Source organism: Scleropages formosus, chromosome 21, assembly GCF_900964775.1.
Source record: "Scleropages formosus chromosome 21, fSclFor1.1, whole genome shotgun sequence".
NCBI classification, from domain to species: domain Eukaryota; kingdom Metazoa; phylum Chordata; class Actinopteri; order Osteoglossiformes; family Osteoglossidae; genus Scleropages; species Scleropages formosus.
Window position 1 is genome coordinate 9,452,188 of NC_041826.1, and position 14,961 is coordinate 9,467,148.

Sequence of the window (14,961 nt, forward strand, 5' to 3'; positions counted from 1 at the left end):
GTAAAATTTGCTGCAAGCACAGCTTTTCTAACTGTATCTTCTTTTTATCTGCTGGGCCATCATGCTTATTAAATATGAAAGTCATCAAGGAGCAGAAATCAGCCGCATCATGAAATATGCATATGTGCTGAAAACCAAAGATGAAGGGCCTTGTGCAATGCCTGCAATGCCGTGGTAACGTATAACCTACTCCACACAACAAATTTTCTTTCTGTGGCAGAATAAATGTGCGATAGATTCCTCGCACACACCATTGGTATAGCAACCCTGAAAAAAGGCCTCTGCGCTGCCGTTAAGGTCTCCCTCACAATAAACGGTTTTCACGGGGGTGTCCCCTATACGGCTTGTTCAGCTTTCCCTCTCATACAGTTTGCCAAAAAAGTGAGAAATGTGGTGATGACTTCTGCATGGGCTGACTGGCCATTTCTGAATTCCAAGGACTACATCCAGAGAGTTGGTGAGCTTTCCTGGAAACTGTTCACGTACCAAACCCTGAAGAAACGTCACGATATTAAATGATGCATTTCTAATCCTGCTCGCTTTGCTCCACCAAAGATATTGCATTTCTTGGCTCGCTGGAGGTGAAAGGCAATTGTCTTTGCTGTGCAGCCCTGGGAAGCTGTGTTCCAGCACCACTCTGGTGGGAACCACAGGTTGAACGTGCCATGGTGACACGCAAGGCTCCCCCAGGCTCTGCCTGCGAGCAAACCTCAAACACGCTACGTGTTGTGAATGTGCCCAAGAACGTTAACGCTGTGAACTCCACTCTAACAAAGTATGGCACACAAAACAGCAGCAGTTTCGATGGTAACGGTGTCCTTGAGACTGATTATGGCTAAAGGGTTAACTCCTTGGGGACCGAAGATGACTCAGAAGGGCCCCGCACTGGACCTTACACACTTGGGGATTTATTTCAATACGATTGTACTCTACTTTAGGGGGCAATGGCCAGATATACCCATTGCACTGCCATGAAAGAGCTCTGCCATGAGATTCAAGCCCTGAGGGTCATGCAAAATCAACAGCATAGATTTTCCAACTGGATCAAAGCAGAGAACATAAAACATTTAAAGAAAAGAAAAAAAAAATGAATTAAAGTTGACATACAAGTAATTTAAAAACTCTGCATGGGAACAAATTGCCTTTTCTGCACCTGCAGCTGCTAATGCGCAGAGAGTAAAGGTTACCTCATTTAATTAAAAGTGTGTTAATAGGAGAAAGAGAAAAAAGCACTATATTGTGTGATTTCGATTACTCCTTATTCTCCAGAGTGTTGCCGGCTGTCTCTTCTTCACATCAGCACTAGAGACTGGACTCTCCTTCCTCCCCTCTATGATTAAAATTCAAAGGCCCTTCACTGGCATGAACATAAATGACTGTGTTCAGAGGAGATTAAATGTAATTAATAGCATTCATAAAGGTTGGTACAGTAGCCTTAGCACAGTGGGTCTCATGTGCAAAGTTGATAAGGGCCTGGCCAAAGTTGAGCAATGGCTTGCAGCATGTGGAGATGGTATCATTTCACCAACAGTGGTGCAAATGCAAAATGTCACGAACAACTTCTAGGATAGCTTCCCACAGGGGAGGTGTAGATCATCTCTGATCGTGTGAGACAAATTGAGAAAAAGCCTCACTGTACTTGTGCGTCAGGAAGCTGCGTCGTCCGAGATGTTGACCTGAGAAATTTAACAAATGGCCCTTTGAACATCACCCAGAATGGGGAATTTGGGTTTGTGCAGTTGGAGTGAGCACAGTCTGATCATCATTTACCCAACAAGCTCTAACGTAGCAGCACGTTCGCAAACACAATAACCTGTGCCTACAGTGACAGTCATCTCTGTGTGCATGGGAGTTGTTCAGAATTAACATTTTTATTTATTTGTTTAGCAGAGTTCTACCCAAAACTATGCACAACTCTTTAGCCATTTATACAGAAAGGTACTTTTTCCTGCAGTAAATCGGGGTACGTACATCAGCTGCACGGTTCACCTGCAGGGAGTTGGATTTGAACCCACAACCTTCAGTTGCAAGGTGACAGCTGTAATCACAATGGTACCTGCTGTCCAAAACTAGTGAAAAAAGCCACGTCTTCAAGAGAATGACCCTTGTGTTAGGTGTAATCCAGCCGCGGCAGCACCTTCAGACATTGCAGGTCTGCAGTTTGACAGACATCCTGTGATCGCGTTCAAATAAAAGCAGCACTCTGAACCTCTTGTAATCCTAAGAGATGCTTTCTGGTGATTCTCGAACCTAAGATTCTTTGACTACTGCAGACAATCACCCTCAATATTTTTAAAGCACAATTGAAAAAAGAGAATTTATGGATCTTTTTTATAGGGCCTCTGGGAAATATCACAGAGAGAAAGGGCTAATCCAGCCATTTGCATTGCATCTTGTAAAGCTGTTGCACTTTTTCATTACGATACCGCTTTAGGAAACGTCTGGTTTCGTATTTGTTTGCCAAATATCGTTAAACGTGTGTTAAACTTACACGTATCTTCCCACACCAACATCAGGTCAGCAGGGATAAAACAGCAATTTACATTAAAACTTTCAATAAAACAAATTACCGGCTGGATAGCATACCTAACACAAATGTCAAGACTTGTGACACTGTTTTTTCTTCAAAATTCACCAACAGACCTGAGCTGACATTTCAAGGCAACAAAAGTCAAAAATAAAAGACTCAAAACAATGGAAATATCAAACTGGGTTGTCAGGTGCTGTCAAAAAGAAGTGCTGTCATAGGTGGTGCTCAAGACCTCCAGGCTCTTCGTCTGCTGAGAAGCAGAACCCATGAACATCAAGATGTCATTGTGTCAACATGAGACATCTTCAACACATCTGCATACGGAAATGCAGGAGGAAAAGGTGGGCTGTGTTGGAAGCTTCCGGCATCAGCTGTTGTCAGCAAAACAGAAAGTGCACTAATCTGGGGTTCTGGACAATGGACACGTACGGCACGGTAATGTCTCAACCTCAGATACACCTGAGCTTCACGCACATAATGAGGGGAAAGAGGGAAAATTACTCATTTTAACTAGATAATACAATTCCAGTAGGATGTGTAAGAATGGCATCAGCAGATGAGAGTGATTAATCTGAAACATGCTGTTATCCCACATTCTGACCTCAGCTTCATTAACGGGGTGAGCAGCTTTCTAGAAAACAAACAAAAAAAAAAAAATTCTCGAAAGAATACACACACACACACACACACACATTTTCAGAACCGCTTGTCCCTTACAGGGTCACGGGGAACCAGAGCCTACCTGGCAACACAGGGCGTAAGGCCGGAGGGGGAAGGGGACACATCCAGGACGGGACGCCAGTCCGCCGCAAAGCACCCCAAGCGGGACTTGAACCCCAGACCCACCGGAGAGCAGGACTGTGGTCCAACCCACTGCGCCACCGCACCCCCTCGAAAGAATACATTGGTTAAAAAAAAAAAAAAAAAAAAAAACAATTTCTTGAACTGTGCATCAGGAAAATGTTTATGAAAACTTGATTTTGTGTCTAATTATAACAAGTTAGATACAAACATGGGTAATGACTTCATACTAAATACCAAGTAGTTCAACAAATGACAGCTGAATATTAAAGAAATAAAGTACGATGGGTTGGTGTTTCTAGAGGAGTTTAACCACCTACTACATCTGTATGTAATAAAAACCTGCTAATATAGCCTACAAAACAGATATACTCCTGCATTGGAGTATTAATATAAAGTGTACTGTACAGTGATAAATATTTCATATGGCCAATAATCAACAGACAAGCATATACATTTACATGCATCTTCTTGTGTGGCGGCTTGCCTCTTGGACACCTCAGCTTGGATGAGTGATTACCATTTACCCCTCAACCGCTCTAAAACTGAAATCTTTCAGCTCCCAACAGTTCTATCCACCTATCGGGAACTCCTTGTCAAACTGAACGACTTGCTCGTTTCATCAGCTTCAACGCTTAAGAGCCTTAAGGTAGAGATCGACTCACGTCTCTGCTTCTCTTAACACCAAAGCCACGACCCTTTCCTACAGATACATCCTGCGTAGCATCTGCAGGATCCAACCTTATCTCACAACAAAATCTATGCAGCTCCTGGTCCAGGCTATGGTGACATCCCACCTGGTTTACTGCACCTCTTTCCTGTCTGTCCTCCAGGCCTCTGCCATCAATCGCAGGAGTTGTGTTCCACCTGCCAAAGCCTTCTTGTCTATCTCCTTTCCTCTTCTGTCTCCGCTGCCTTCCTGTAGGTTACGACCTACAAGACCACCAAGAGATCTGCTCCCTGATACCTTTATGACGCGTTCACTCACTATGGCCCAACCAGACTGCTACGCTTTTCCATCTCTGCCCGTCCGGTGGTTCTAAACGCAAGAGGTGCGAAATCTAATACCCAAAGTTTCTCAGTTCACGCTTTAATGTGATGAAATGAGCTCCCTCCCACCCTCAGAGCTGCTGAATCCCTCTCTACATTTGAGTAGAGTCTTAAAACACATTGCTTTGGAACTCTCTCCTGCTTCTTTTGGGATTCTCTCTTGATCTCACATCTGCTTCATAAACTTTCACTGCATTATGTATTTTAAAAAACATGCTCCCTATTAATTCTGTGCACAGCTACTTATGTAATGTATACTGGTGAAAAGGTGGTAAGGGACTAATAGACTATATTTCGTGAATTGCATGTGTGCATCGTTTCATGTTGGTGCAATGCTGGTTTAGTCTGGTTGGTTTACTCTGAGTTGTATATAGCTTTGGAGGAAAGTGTCTAAAAATGAGTAAATGTAAATGTCAAAATGCTGTCGCTACATCCAATTCATCAAGAGGAAATCTACATTTACAGGAAATGACACTGGATATTCCGGTGCTGGCATGTACTGTGATAATGAAATGAAGAATCGAGTTTCAGAATGTAAACAGACCAATAGCTTTGAACAAAATGATTCATTTATTTATTTATTTACTTCTTAAGCAGCAAGATAATCCAAAAAAGAAAGCTGAATATTACTGCAACATGTTTTCTCTACACCCATTTATGAAAACTGAATTTTAAAATGGGCAAAATTATTCAAGTAAAGGCAAAATAAAAAAAAAAAAAAAATCAAATGTATAATATAAAATAAAAGCAGAGCTTTTTGTTGTTAAAGGGGATGTGATTTATTGTAGATGGTGATCCTAAAATTGTTTCTAAGAGGCCTTGGTCTACTGGTGATGCTGCTTTTGTTTGGTCTAGAAGGTTGGTTGGTTTAATTCTCACTGTGGTTCGTCAGCAGTACAGTCCCCGCAATTTTAGAATTACTCTGACATTCATAGCTGATATTCACCTTTCAGCTACTAGTAGATGGAACAGGTGCAACTCATAACTTCCATTAGGGAGACAGTAAAGCATGGTCATATGTACCGGTACACACATTTAAACTGTTCCAGGAGATTACTGCTTCATTGTTTCTTATATGTTTTGTGTTATTAACACAGCATTTGTGGCAGTGCAGGGAAATGTGCTTACAAACAACACAGCTGTTTTAGTTGAACCCTTTAAACCTGCTTTATCTGAATCTACTGCGAGCCATGAGTTCAGATTTTTCCATCCCACAAACTGTAGTGCCAAAGCTGGGTGATGTCACATTCACTCCCACAACTCAATCGACAGCACTTGACTCCAGCACCTGACTAACTGCTCACCCTTTAAAAGACCCTTCTTCGTGACGTCCAGTTCACACGCAACTCTTGTTCTCAGTTCTCATCCTCCGGGTTTTGACCCTTCGCTTTGTTTCCCGACCATGTCCACGGATCTTCGTTCCAACTCCGACCGCCGATTGACCAGCCCTTCACTTCGCCCCCTGACCACGCCCATGGATCCTTGTTTTGACTCCGACCGCCGATCGACTGACTAACATTTGCATGTGGGCTTATTTTGTGAAGAACCATTTATACTAAACAATATTCTTTTTATAATGACACAGAAAACCAAGACATAAGCAGAAAAAAATTCTAATATTACAAAGTAATGTGCATCTTCAGCCTTTGCTGTTTACATTTTTCTCTCCTTTATCCCTGTTACTAGAGGCAGCTCAGTGAACTTACTCCTTCGTGGTATCACACCACCCTCAAATACACTGGAACTCTTGTGCTCAACATGGATCACATGATTTATAACACGCATCCCAGCAACCACCTCTTGCTAAAGTTTTGTGTTGAAGTTCATTAAAGCGTTGGCATTTCCATTTAATGGAGTCAAATGAGCCTTCAAAGACTCAGACAGAAATATTTTTCTCTTAATTTGTAATGGATATATTACTTGTTAACAGACCACTGAACAGTTCAATTGACATAGTCTAGCTCACTGGTATGGTGCTTCTTAAACCTGCATCTAAGCTATTTCCCGCTTGTAGAGCCTTTACCAGCTCAATAATGTGATATGCTAAAAAATGGGGGGAAAAAAATCAAGTCCCTGAAAATGCACTGATGTTGAAGCCTCAGACAAAAAATAATTCATTGAACACACAGTGAAAGATCTCTTATAAATCGTTTGGAGGACAATTTCCACAGTACACAGCAAGAGGTCTAGTGGCATGTTTATCCAAGGAATTTTCGTCATCCAATACAACTGCAAACCTCCGAGTTGTAAAAACCAAAGAAGTTCACAATTTTCTGTAACTTGTCTGCAAACACTGGAGGTTTCACTATTTTGCAAAATTGCAAAAGAGGAAAGAAGAAAAGATCCTATTAAAATCCCTTCCGCATGATGCTGGTACACCGGGCCCTGATTAACACAGATTCACCACATTGGTTTTGCACACACCGCCCTGCCCAATGCCTCATGCACACATGTCTTTCAGAGGCATCCAAAGTGTTTTTCTTGAATGAAGTCAATTGGCACTCGTGGCAAACAGTGGCACCGAAATCTCAGCATTTAATAACCGCCTGGTTGTCTAAGATTGCTGTTCAACAAGGAACTCCACACAAACGCCAGTACAGCGGTGGGCTCACCTGCCTGAGAGCCGTCACAAGAGGGGAACATTGACCTCACTTCTGAGACAAAGTGAATTATTAAAATAACTTTAGTCTGAAAAAAGACTAGAGAACTATGTGTTGTTCTAAAGAATTCTTCAAGAAGCCCTCTGGAGTCCCCTTGAAAAATAAACGGCATGCAGAAAAGTTATGTATTAAGCACTGGGGATACAATACTACCAAATATTACTAAATACTTTAAAGCAACGCAGACCAGTGACTGGTGTTTTCTGTGCAGGTTCATGGCCTCACTAACAGAAATGAAGACTACATTGTTACTGCTGCTGAAATCAAACATGGGCATGAATGAAATCATTCCTAATTATAAAGCCGCGCCACTGTTGCTGCAGATTCTCAGACTGTCTTTTTCAGTGTGTGTGGCTTAGGTTATGTGGGGGGGGGGGGGGGAATCAATAACAGTTATCTGGGAAATAAGTAGGCTACTTCGCTTGGGTTATGACGGGTTAGGCAAACATCTTTTTCTTTTTTTCTTTCCTTTTTTTATTATTAGTCGGAGGTATCCTTAGGCGGTGGTAAGTGAATGAAAATAAAAGACAAGAAGAAGGGGACATCATTATAACCAGCGGCCGATCTTTACAGAAGGGCACGAGCCGAGCTCGTGCCCGCGCTCGGGCTCGTGCTCACGAGAAAGACGCGTTCGGAGGCTGCGCTCCACCTGCTCCCCACCTGCGCGCTCTTTCCACTCCGCTCCCAGCATTTCTCGCAATTTTCCCATTCAGCAATTACTGCCCTACTTCAATGAAACGTTCAATTCATGTGACAAATATAGTCTGCAGGCTTCGGGCGGCAAAAAACTGCGAAGCTCAACTTTAGCCTCGTCGTCCCCGCGTGTTAAGCGAGTACAAAGGATCGACGTATTCCGTACAACTTAAAAATACACAACACAACGCCACAATACTGTCAATCAATGGCAAAAAAAAAATCCCTAGAAATATTCCAGACTCGCAGGTTTTATGTGCACGCGCTACATCCATTTTAACGCCAAATATCGCCTTGGTTCCCGCAGCAGAGTCATTTGATTTCACACATTCATTTAAATGATTTCCCAGAGTACACTGATTTACACTCTTTGTTTTCCAATCGTTTGCTTTTCAACATCTTAAACACGTTTTGTGTTTTAATATAGGCTCTATATAATCGAATGTTATAATTTTGTTGTTTCTTTTTTAACTGTTGTTTCTTTTTTTTTACACAGTTCTGTATAGCGCTGTAAACAACAAACATTCACACGTGCGATGGATAACGTTTTTTTCTGCTTAGTTAGGTGACTGAAGGCAACTGTCAATGTAGAAACACTTGAGAATTCGTCCATTGTGTCGCGACAATGAATTTCTGAGACAAACAAAGGCAGATGACTGGATGTGGGCTCATATGACACGAAGACCGAGTCTGCTCTTTAAGAGTCCTCTTCGCAAGATGCCTTGCACCAAGAAGTCAAAGTGGCACCAATCTGAGAACATCACCAAGAAGAAGTTAAATAGACACCTATCTCAGAGAATCACCAAGGGCATGTCAAAGAGACACCAATCCGAGAAGACCACCAAGAACATCTCAAAGTGACACCAATCTGAGAACACCACCAAGAACATCTCAAAGTGACACCAATCTGAGAACATCACCAAGAACATCTCAAAGAGACACCAATCTGAGAACATCACCAAGGACAGGTCAAAGAGCTGCGAATTTGAGAAAAATCACCAAGAAAAGGTTAAAGAGACACCAGTTTTTGAACATCACCAAGAACAACTCAAAAGGCCACCAGATCGAGGAGATCAGCATGAAGAGGTGAAGAAGCCGCTAAACTGGCATCACCGGCGGCACGGAGAGCCCCAATAGCCAGCAAATCAAGAACAGCAGGGCAAAGAGGCAAGCAACTGAGAACATCACCCAGAACACGTCAAAAAGCCACAAAACTGAGAACGTGAGCAAGATGAGCTAAAACACGCACCGCACCGAGAGACCTGCTGATGAGAAGAAGCGAACAGCTCACCTGAGGTGCTTTCCGTCTATTTAAAACTGCAGAATTAGCGGTGGGCTGTCACATTGAAAGTCAGTCTCCTAAATGTTAACACGCTTTTCGTTTCATCCGCAGGCCCGGGGCGGCTAAGAGGAGAGGCGAGCGCATGAGAAGCAGACGTGTACGTTACCAGCGCTGAGTCCATCCCGCGGAGATCGCGGTGCTGATGCTACGGCAGTCCTACGATCGGCATCATCTCCGGCGAGAGGCTATCAGTCTCCGCTGAACTGAGAGCGGGGCGGGGGGCGGGGCTTCGGCCGAGCTGACAGAGGACCAATGAGAAGCATCGTGGACGGAACGACAGCCAATCAATGTGAAAGAGTGCCGCTCGGCGTAGCATGGTAGATTGTGGTGGAAACGTGTTGTTTCTCTCCTTAGTCCAGGCGTGGAATCCGTGTGTGCTTTTCGCCGGGGGTGCGTGGGCTCAATGTGGAGTGGCTCACGGTGCGACGTGGTGTTCCTTGCTCTTTTCCTTATAACAGGGCTTGAATACAATTTAATATAACCGTTATGCCCTCATTGACGTTTGATCGATAAGCAAAAATGTTATCACCTCATGATCATCCAAGCAAGGTGCACCTTTTTTATTATGTGAGAAAACCAATTGGGCTACAATATCCAGGTTACGCAGGTTTTTATCATACTTTTATAGACTTTAACTATCTCATAAACCAGTGTGCTCTGTTTCTGTTTGAAAAGGAGCAGAGGCTCTTCTGTGTAAAGTGTGTGTTGTCGGAACAAACGGACGTTTACCTGATGATGAAGGAAAGGTGAAGCGGTTTATCACTCCTGGTGACCGGCGTGGGCGAGTCTCCAAAAGTTTTCATCGTATGAGGGTGGTGCGGGAGAGAACGAAGATCATTGTTTATTTAGTAGCTTTCTTAGTTTTCTTGCATGTAAGTGTGTCTCCCTTACAAAAAGATATATTGTATAATAAAATAAACAAATTATGTCTAGTACAGTTGAGTAAGGTACTTACCCTAAAATTGCCCATCTGTATAAATGGATAAATCACTGCAGGAGACTTAACATTGTAGGTCGCTTTGGAGAAAAGCATAAGCTAAATGAGTAAATGTGAATTAAAACCTGCTGAACAGATTAAGTACATCGAATGCAGGCGGTGGACAAAGAGGTGATATTTTCCTGTTCTTGCCTTTAATTAGCTTAATTTTTAAAAATAGAAGAGTTTCAGGCATGAAGGTGTACAAACAGGTTATAGAAAAGCACTCTAAAATCTTTAAAGGCTTATAAAACCAGGTCAGTGCTTTAAACTGCGGCAAGGAGGGATGTTTCTGTACAACATGCTAGTGAGTCTATTTTTATTTGGACTGTAACCTGAGATTGTAATAAACACAGTAAAGGGGAGTGGGGCAGGCATTCTGAGCTAAACTTGTGACACCCCAAGCCTATAATTTAGAGAGGTTGAACCTAAAGGCCTGGTTGTACACAGCAACAAATATTTGGCTTTTTCTGCAATCTCCACTTCACCTGTGTGGGAGGAATATATTGCAGTATCTCGTACTCACCGTGCAAATTTTGAAGATTTTGTCAGAGTCGGTGCCACAGTTTACTCTTTTGGCGAAAGGTACATTTGCCCCAGTGCTCCAGTAATGATATTTCAATTTGATCGTTTTTTCTTTGAAGCAAATCATGTCCACTTGAAACAAGCTTGGTGTTCATCATCTCATGTGGTGCACGTGCAAATCAAATCCCGTTTGTCCAATGCAGACACAGTTTCAAGTTTGCCGTTCATGTTGGCAAGAGAAGCAGTCTTTATTTGGCTATGACAGCATGGGTGCATTCGCATTCTATTTCGGTTGTCCCCAAAGTGAAAGCCTTCCAGTCAAAGACACATGGCTTTTCATAAATCAAAGGCTTGTTGACACAGATAGAGCTATGCAGTTATATTATGTCAACACAAAAAATAGAAAAGTTCTTTTTTGAAAGTACCATGTCAAAATTATGAAAAACTTATCTTACACCAGTCTGAACACAAAAGGTAAGAAAAGCAGGTGAAGTTATTGAATGGTTTACTGGACATTAATGCGTAAACTCTTTTTTTATTTGAAAAAAAAAAACAGAAAACAGCTTCTGGTTTTATGTGTTTTTTCTCCTTCAGACTGAAATTGCTCAAAGTTTATAGGAAGCAGAGGTTGATAACACTCAAACAAACAGTGCTCTAATCTAAATTCCCATCTTGAAGTTTCATTCTCTTTCTGTGTACAGTGCAGTCTTCTATTGTTTCAGGCTTGAGGAGCCAAGACTGTGGCTCCTTTGTTTTAAAACCCAAAACCTTGAATTGGGTTTTTTACTGTGTATCTCAGATATAGACACATGCTCCAAGCGTCATTGAACATGAATGCTAAATGTGGCTTTTTCCTTTCGACACCTTCTATGCAGTTTGACAGCTTCTCATGTTGAATGGGCTTTAGTAAAATATTAATATGTTCAAGAAAAAGCAGGTAATGGAAGAATAACACTTCATATTCAGGTTCATCCATAATTTGATTCACCTCAAGGTAAAGTGCTGGCATTAGGGGAAAGAGAGACAGGCGAAAAGATATTTTACAAATACAAATCCTCACGGATATTCATCTACCTTCTTTGAACTTGTGACAGTTGGATTAACCTATACCCCGCAGCGATACTTGGTGATTTAGATTTTCCAGAATTAGACAATAACATCAAGGAGGCTATCTTTAAAATCATAAATGTTACTGAAAGGTAGATTAAAATTGGAGGTCAAAGTGGTTACCAGTATACAATTGCATTGCAAATTGAGATTCAAGATGGAATTCATGCCTGAGGTTTATTCAGCTGCTACAGAACTGGTCCTTCTTGAATTAAAATTGGGTGATACTAGATTTCAACTTATCCATTGGCAAAGGATTTGAAATGCTGAAATGCTCAGAAGAGTTGCTTTTGTGCATTCATCCATTTGCTGAAAAACTTTGACCAACATGCCTGCTTCATTTTTCAGCATTTTTCACCAGAATGCATTGTGAAGAAGTTTCTTTGTCCTTATGGTCAATTCATGAAAAAAATGTTGTGGACTCGTTACTCATAATGTTCTAAGCTCCTGTGTGTACCCCACCGTCCTGGGAGTAACTCTGATTTTTTTTTTGTGATCTGAACTGAATATAGGACGATTGCAAATGATTGCACAGTTTTTCTAAGGAATTCCAGGCAAATATCAGAGAATCTGGATCAATAGGCATGTTATGCTCTCAGAGACTGATTAACAGATATTTTTTCCTGCCGAACTGACATAAGACAATCCTTGATTGCCTTTAAGATGTAAATGTAATAACAATAAACTAAAAAAGTGTTTGGCATTCAGCAAAGTGTATTAAACATGTTTTAAAATATTGTATTATGAAATGACAACTCTGTCATGTTGTATCCTAAATAATTTGAAGACCTGTATTGATATTCAGGCCCTAGTTCCTAAGAACCCTTTGCTGACTTCGGTATTTAAGGATTGCTCAGCCTGGTTGTGGATTGCGTGTATACACTGAATATCAGAAACTCAATTATCAGCTGGCACATTTTTCAGCTGGAAGCTGAGGCAAAATTACAGTACGTTGTAAAAATGCAGTATATGTGAACTTTTTTTGCTCTCGGCCTACTCTATGGAAAGCAGCGCAAACTTGATACATTTTGGAAGCCAGGCCGAACCATGTAACATAAATCAAACGAATCCTTTAAAAAGTCTCCAGTGTATGTGATACAGGTATGGTTGTGGCATAGCCACAGTTCCACTGATTAAAAGCCAAAAAAAAAAAAAACTGCAGCCACTCTCGAGAGAAGATTACGGCGTTGTCAAGAAAATATCAGCTTTTTATTAGTTTTTACCGATGAACAATAAAATAGAAAGAATAATTGATAAATCTTCCCAGAGGAGAATATTCTTTAGAAATTCTTTCAGATGCAAGAAAAGCAAGCAGGAAAAATATGCATTGCAAAAACATCTTCTTTTAAAATAAAGATAAAAACATCCCTAAAAACAAGATTTTATTGATTTTTTATGACCTGCATCAAGAATAAGCGTATTGACCCGACTGTGCACTAGATGTTTGCAAAGAGCAAATTTTAAGGCAGATTTTCAAAGAACCTGAGCTAAATACAATGAGTACAAAATAGTTATAATATGTTTTGTGTACATCATTAAACTTATCCTTCTCTCCAAGGACTTAGCTGTAATGAATGGAAGTTGAAATAAGTACAACATCTGAAGTGTCAGAAATTTGCATAAGGCAAATCAGAAATATTCAGTCATCGTCACTGTCCTCATAATAGCGATTCCTTTTGATCTGATCTTCCACAGACAGCTCCTCATGCTCAGTCTTTGTAAATTCACTTCTCCGGTCCAAAGCATTATCAGTGTTTGTGTCAAAGAAGTCAAGGTGTTCATCCTTTATTACTTCTCCAGTTGTTCTGTTCGCACTTGATTCAATTCCAAAATCCAAAAGGTCGTCTAAGAAAGATACAGAGGGCTTCTCACCAGAGGAACTTTTGAGCATGTGATCCTTGAAATCAGGAGGACAACTGGAATTGCCATCATACGCTGAAAATATGTCTTCTGGAAAACTTCCAGAAGCATTCACACAGGATTCCTTTCCAGATGAGATCATTTCTGTTTGGGTCCCATCTGTGGGCAAGTTTTTGGTAACACTTCTTTCTGCAGTTTCTGCACATTTGGCACCAGATGGGACAAAAGCATCATTTCTATCTGACTGTATAACATTGCAAGACTGGGCATTCTTCCAGTCTGTTGCGGCCTCCTCAGAATCATCACGTTCACCTTCTTTAACGGAACACTCAAGGTTGAGATGCTGTGTGGAAGAGTCTTCTGGGAACCTCCTGTTATCACCAGCTTCTGTGAAGAAAATCCCATTGTCTGATAACAGTAGGCTCCGGTTGTTGTTATTGTTGGAATTCGCAACCTCCGCTTGTTCTTGTGCTGTATTTCCATCAATTGCTGTGACCTGCACTGTTTCTGTTCCTTCTTCACTCTCTTTTCCTTCTGTGTCTTTCAGCTCTGGCTTTCCACTCACACCTTCAGCACTTTCTGCCCCACCTTCTCCTGACTCCTTTCTTGCTTTCTCACCATTTACAGCTCTATCTACACCACTTCTATCGACCTTCTCAGCTATGGGTTCTACTGTGTCCCCCTTAGACTCTTGAACTTTCGAAGCCTGATCAACATTTGCTGCTTCTGTAGATGCGGCTGGAGCCACAACTTCTGTGGGGCTCACAGTTTCCACAGGCACTGGCAACTCTTTTTCCAAGGCATCTTTGTCTTTGTTATGATGACATACTCCACTTTTAACTTCCCCTGGAGTCTTTTTTAAGGAGTTTTTTTTGGACTGACTTTCACTTGCTGGTGTTTCGGCCACTGTCTTTGGGGAGCTGTCCTGGGGAGGCCAGCTCGGCTTGACCAGCTTGACTTCTTCTTCAATACTGAATGGTTTCTTTGGAGTATCAGTTTGAGGGGGCCACACAACTGAAATTTTATTTGCAGGTTTTCTGGCTTCCTCAGATGATTTATTCATCTCTTTTTCCTTTCTGTCTGACATATCTTTCTCCAGCAAGCTTGGGCTGCTCCGTGCTGTGGAGCTTCTTGAGCCAGCCTTCTCGGGGAAAGTATTTAGTGTGGACTTTTCTCTTGAATTCTTTTGATTTTTAGAGCTCCACTGCTCCGTGAGGGGTTTCTGTCCGAATCCTTCATCATAGTTTCCTTTGGACTTGAAAAGTTGTTTGTAATGTGGCTTGCAGTACAGGCGTCCATGGAGAGAGGCATAGTTGCCAAGGCTGGAAAGGACAGCAAAATGAATAAATGATGGCTCAGTTTAAAAGAACAGAGTTGGTTAGATATATTTGGTTCGGTATATGCCCACAACTATGAC

The 14,961-nt window shown here is 41.6% G+C and overlaps 2 protein-coding genes across 4 annotated transcripts in view; both read right to left on the reverse strand.

Annotated features, from left to right (window-relative positions):
* Window positions 1–9,903, reverse strand: part of LOC108920234 (beta-1,3-galactosyltransferase 1-like) — an 83,582-nt gene extending 73,679 nt beyond the window's left edge. Inside the window, exons 1-2 of one of the 2 annotated variants that reach the window (XM_018728848.2) lie at window positions 9,806–9,903; window positions 9,183–9,314 (exon numbers count right to left, since the gene is read on the reverse strand). The gene's annotated coding sequence lies outside the window, so the exon portion shown is untranslated. Of the gene's footprint in view, window positions 1–9,182; window positions 9,537–9,805 lie in introns of both variants that reach the window. The other variant, XM_018728847.2, reaches the window with a different exon arrangement.
* A 3,128-nt stretch (window positions 9,904–13,031) lies between these two features.
* The window catches only part of LOC108920353 (xin actin-binding repeat-containing protein 2-like), a 42,845-nt gene continuing 40,915 nt past the window's right edge, over window positions 13,032–14,961 (reverse strand). Inside the window, exon 9 of one of the 2 annotated variants that reach the window (XM_018729057.2) lies at window positions 13,032–14,866. In XM_018729057.2, the coding sequence (XP_018584573.2) occupies window positions 13,324–14,866 (1,543 nt within the window). In that variant the 3' untranslated portion in view covers window positions 13,032–13,323. The remainder of the gene's footprint in view (window positions 14,867–14,961) is intronic. The other variant, XM_018729056.2, reaches the window with a different exon arrangement.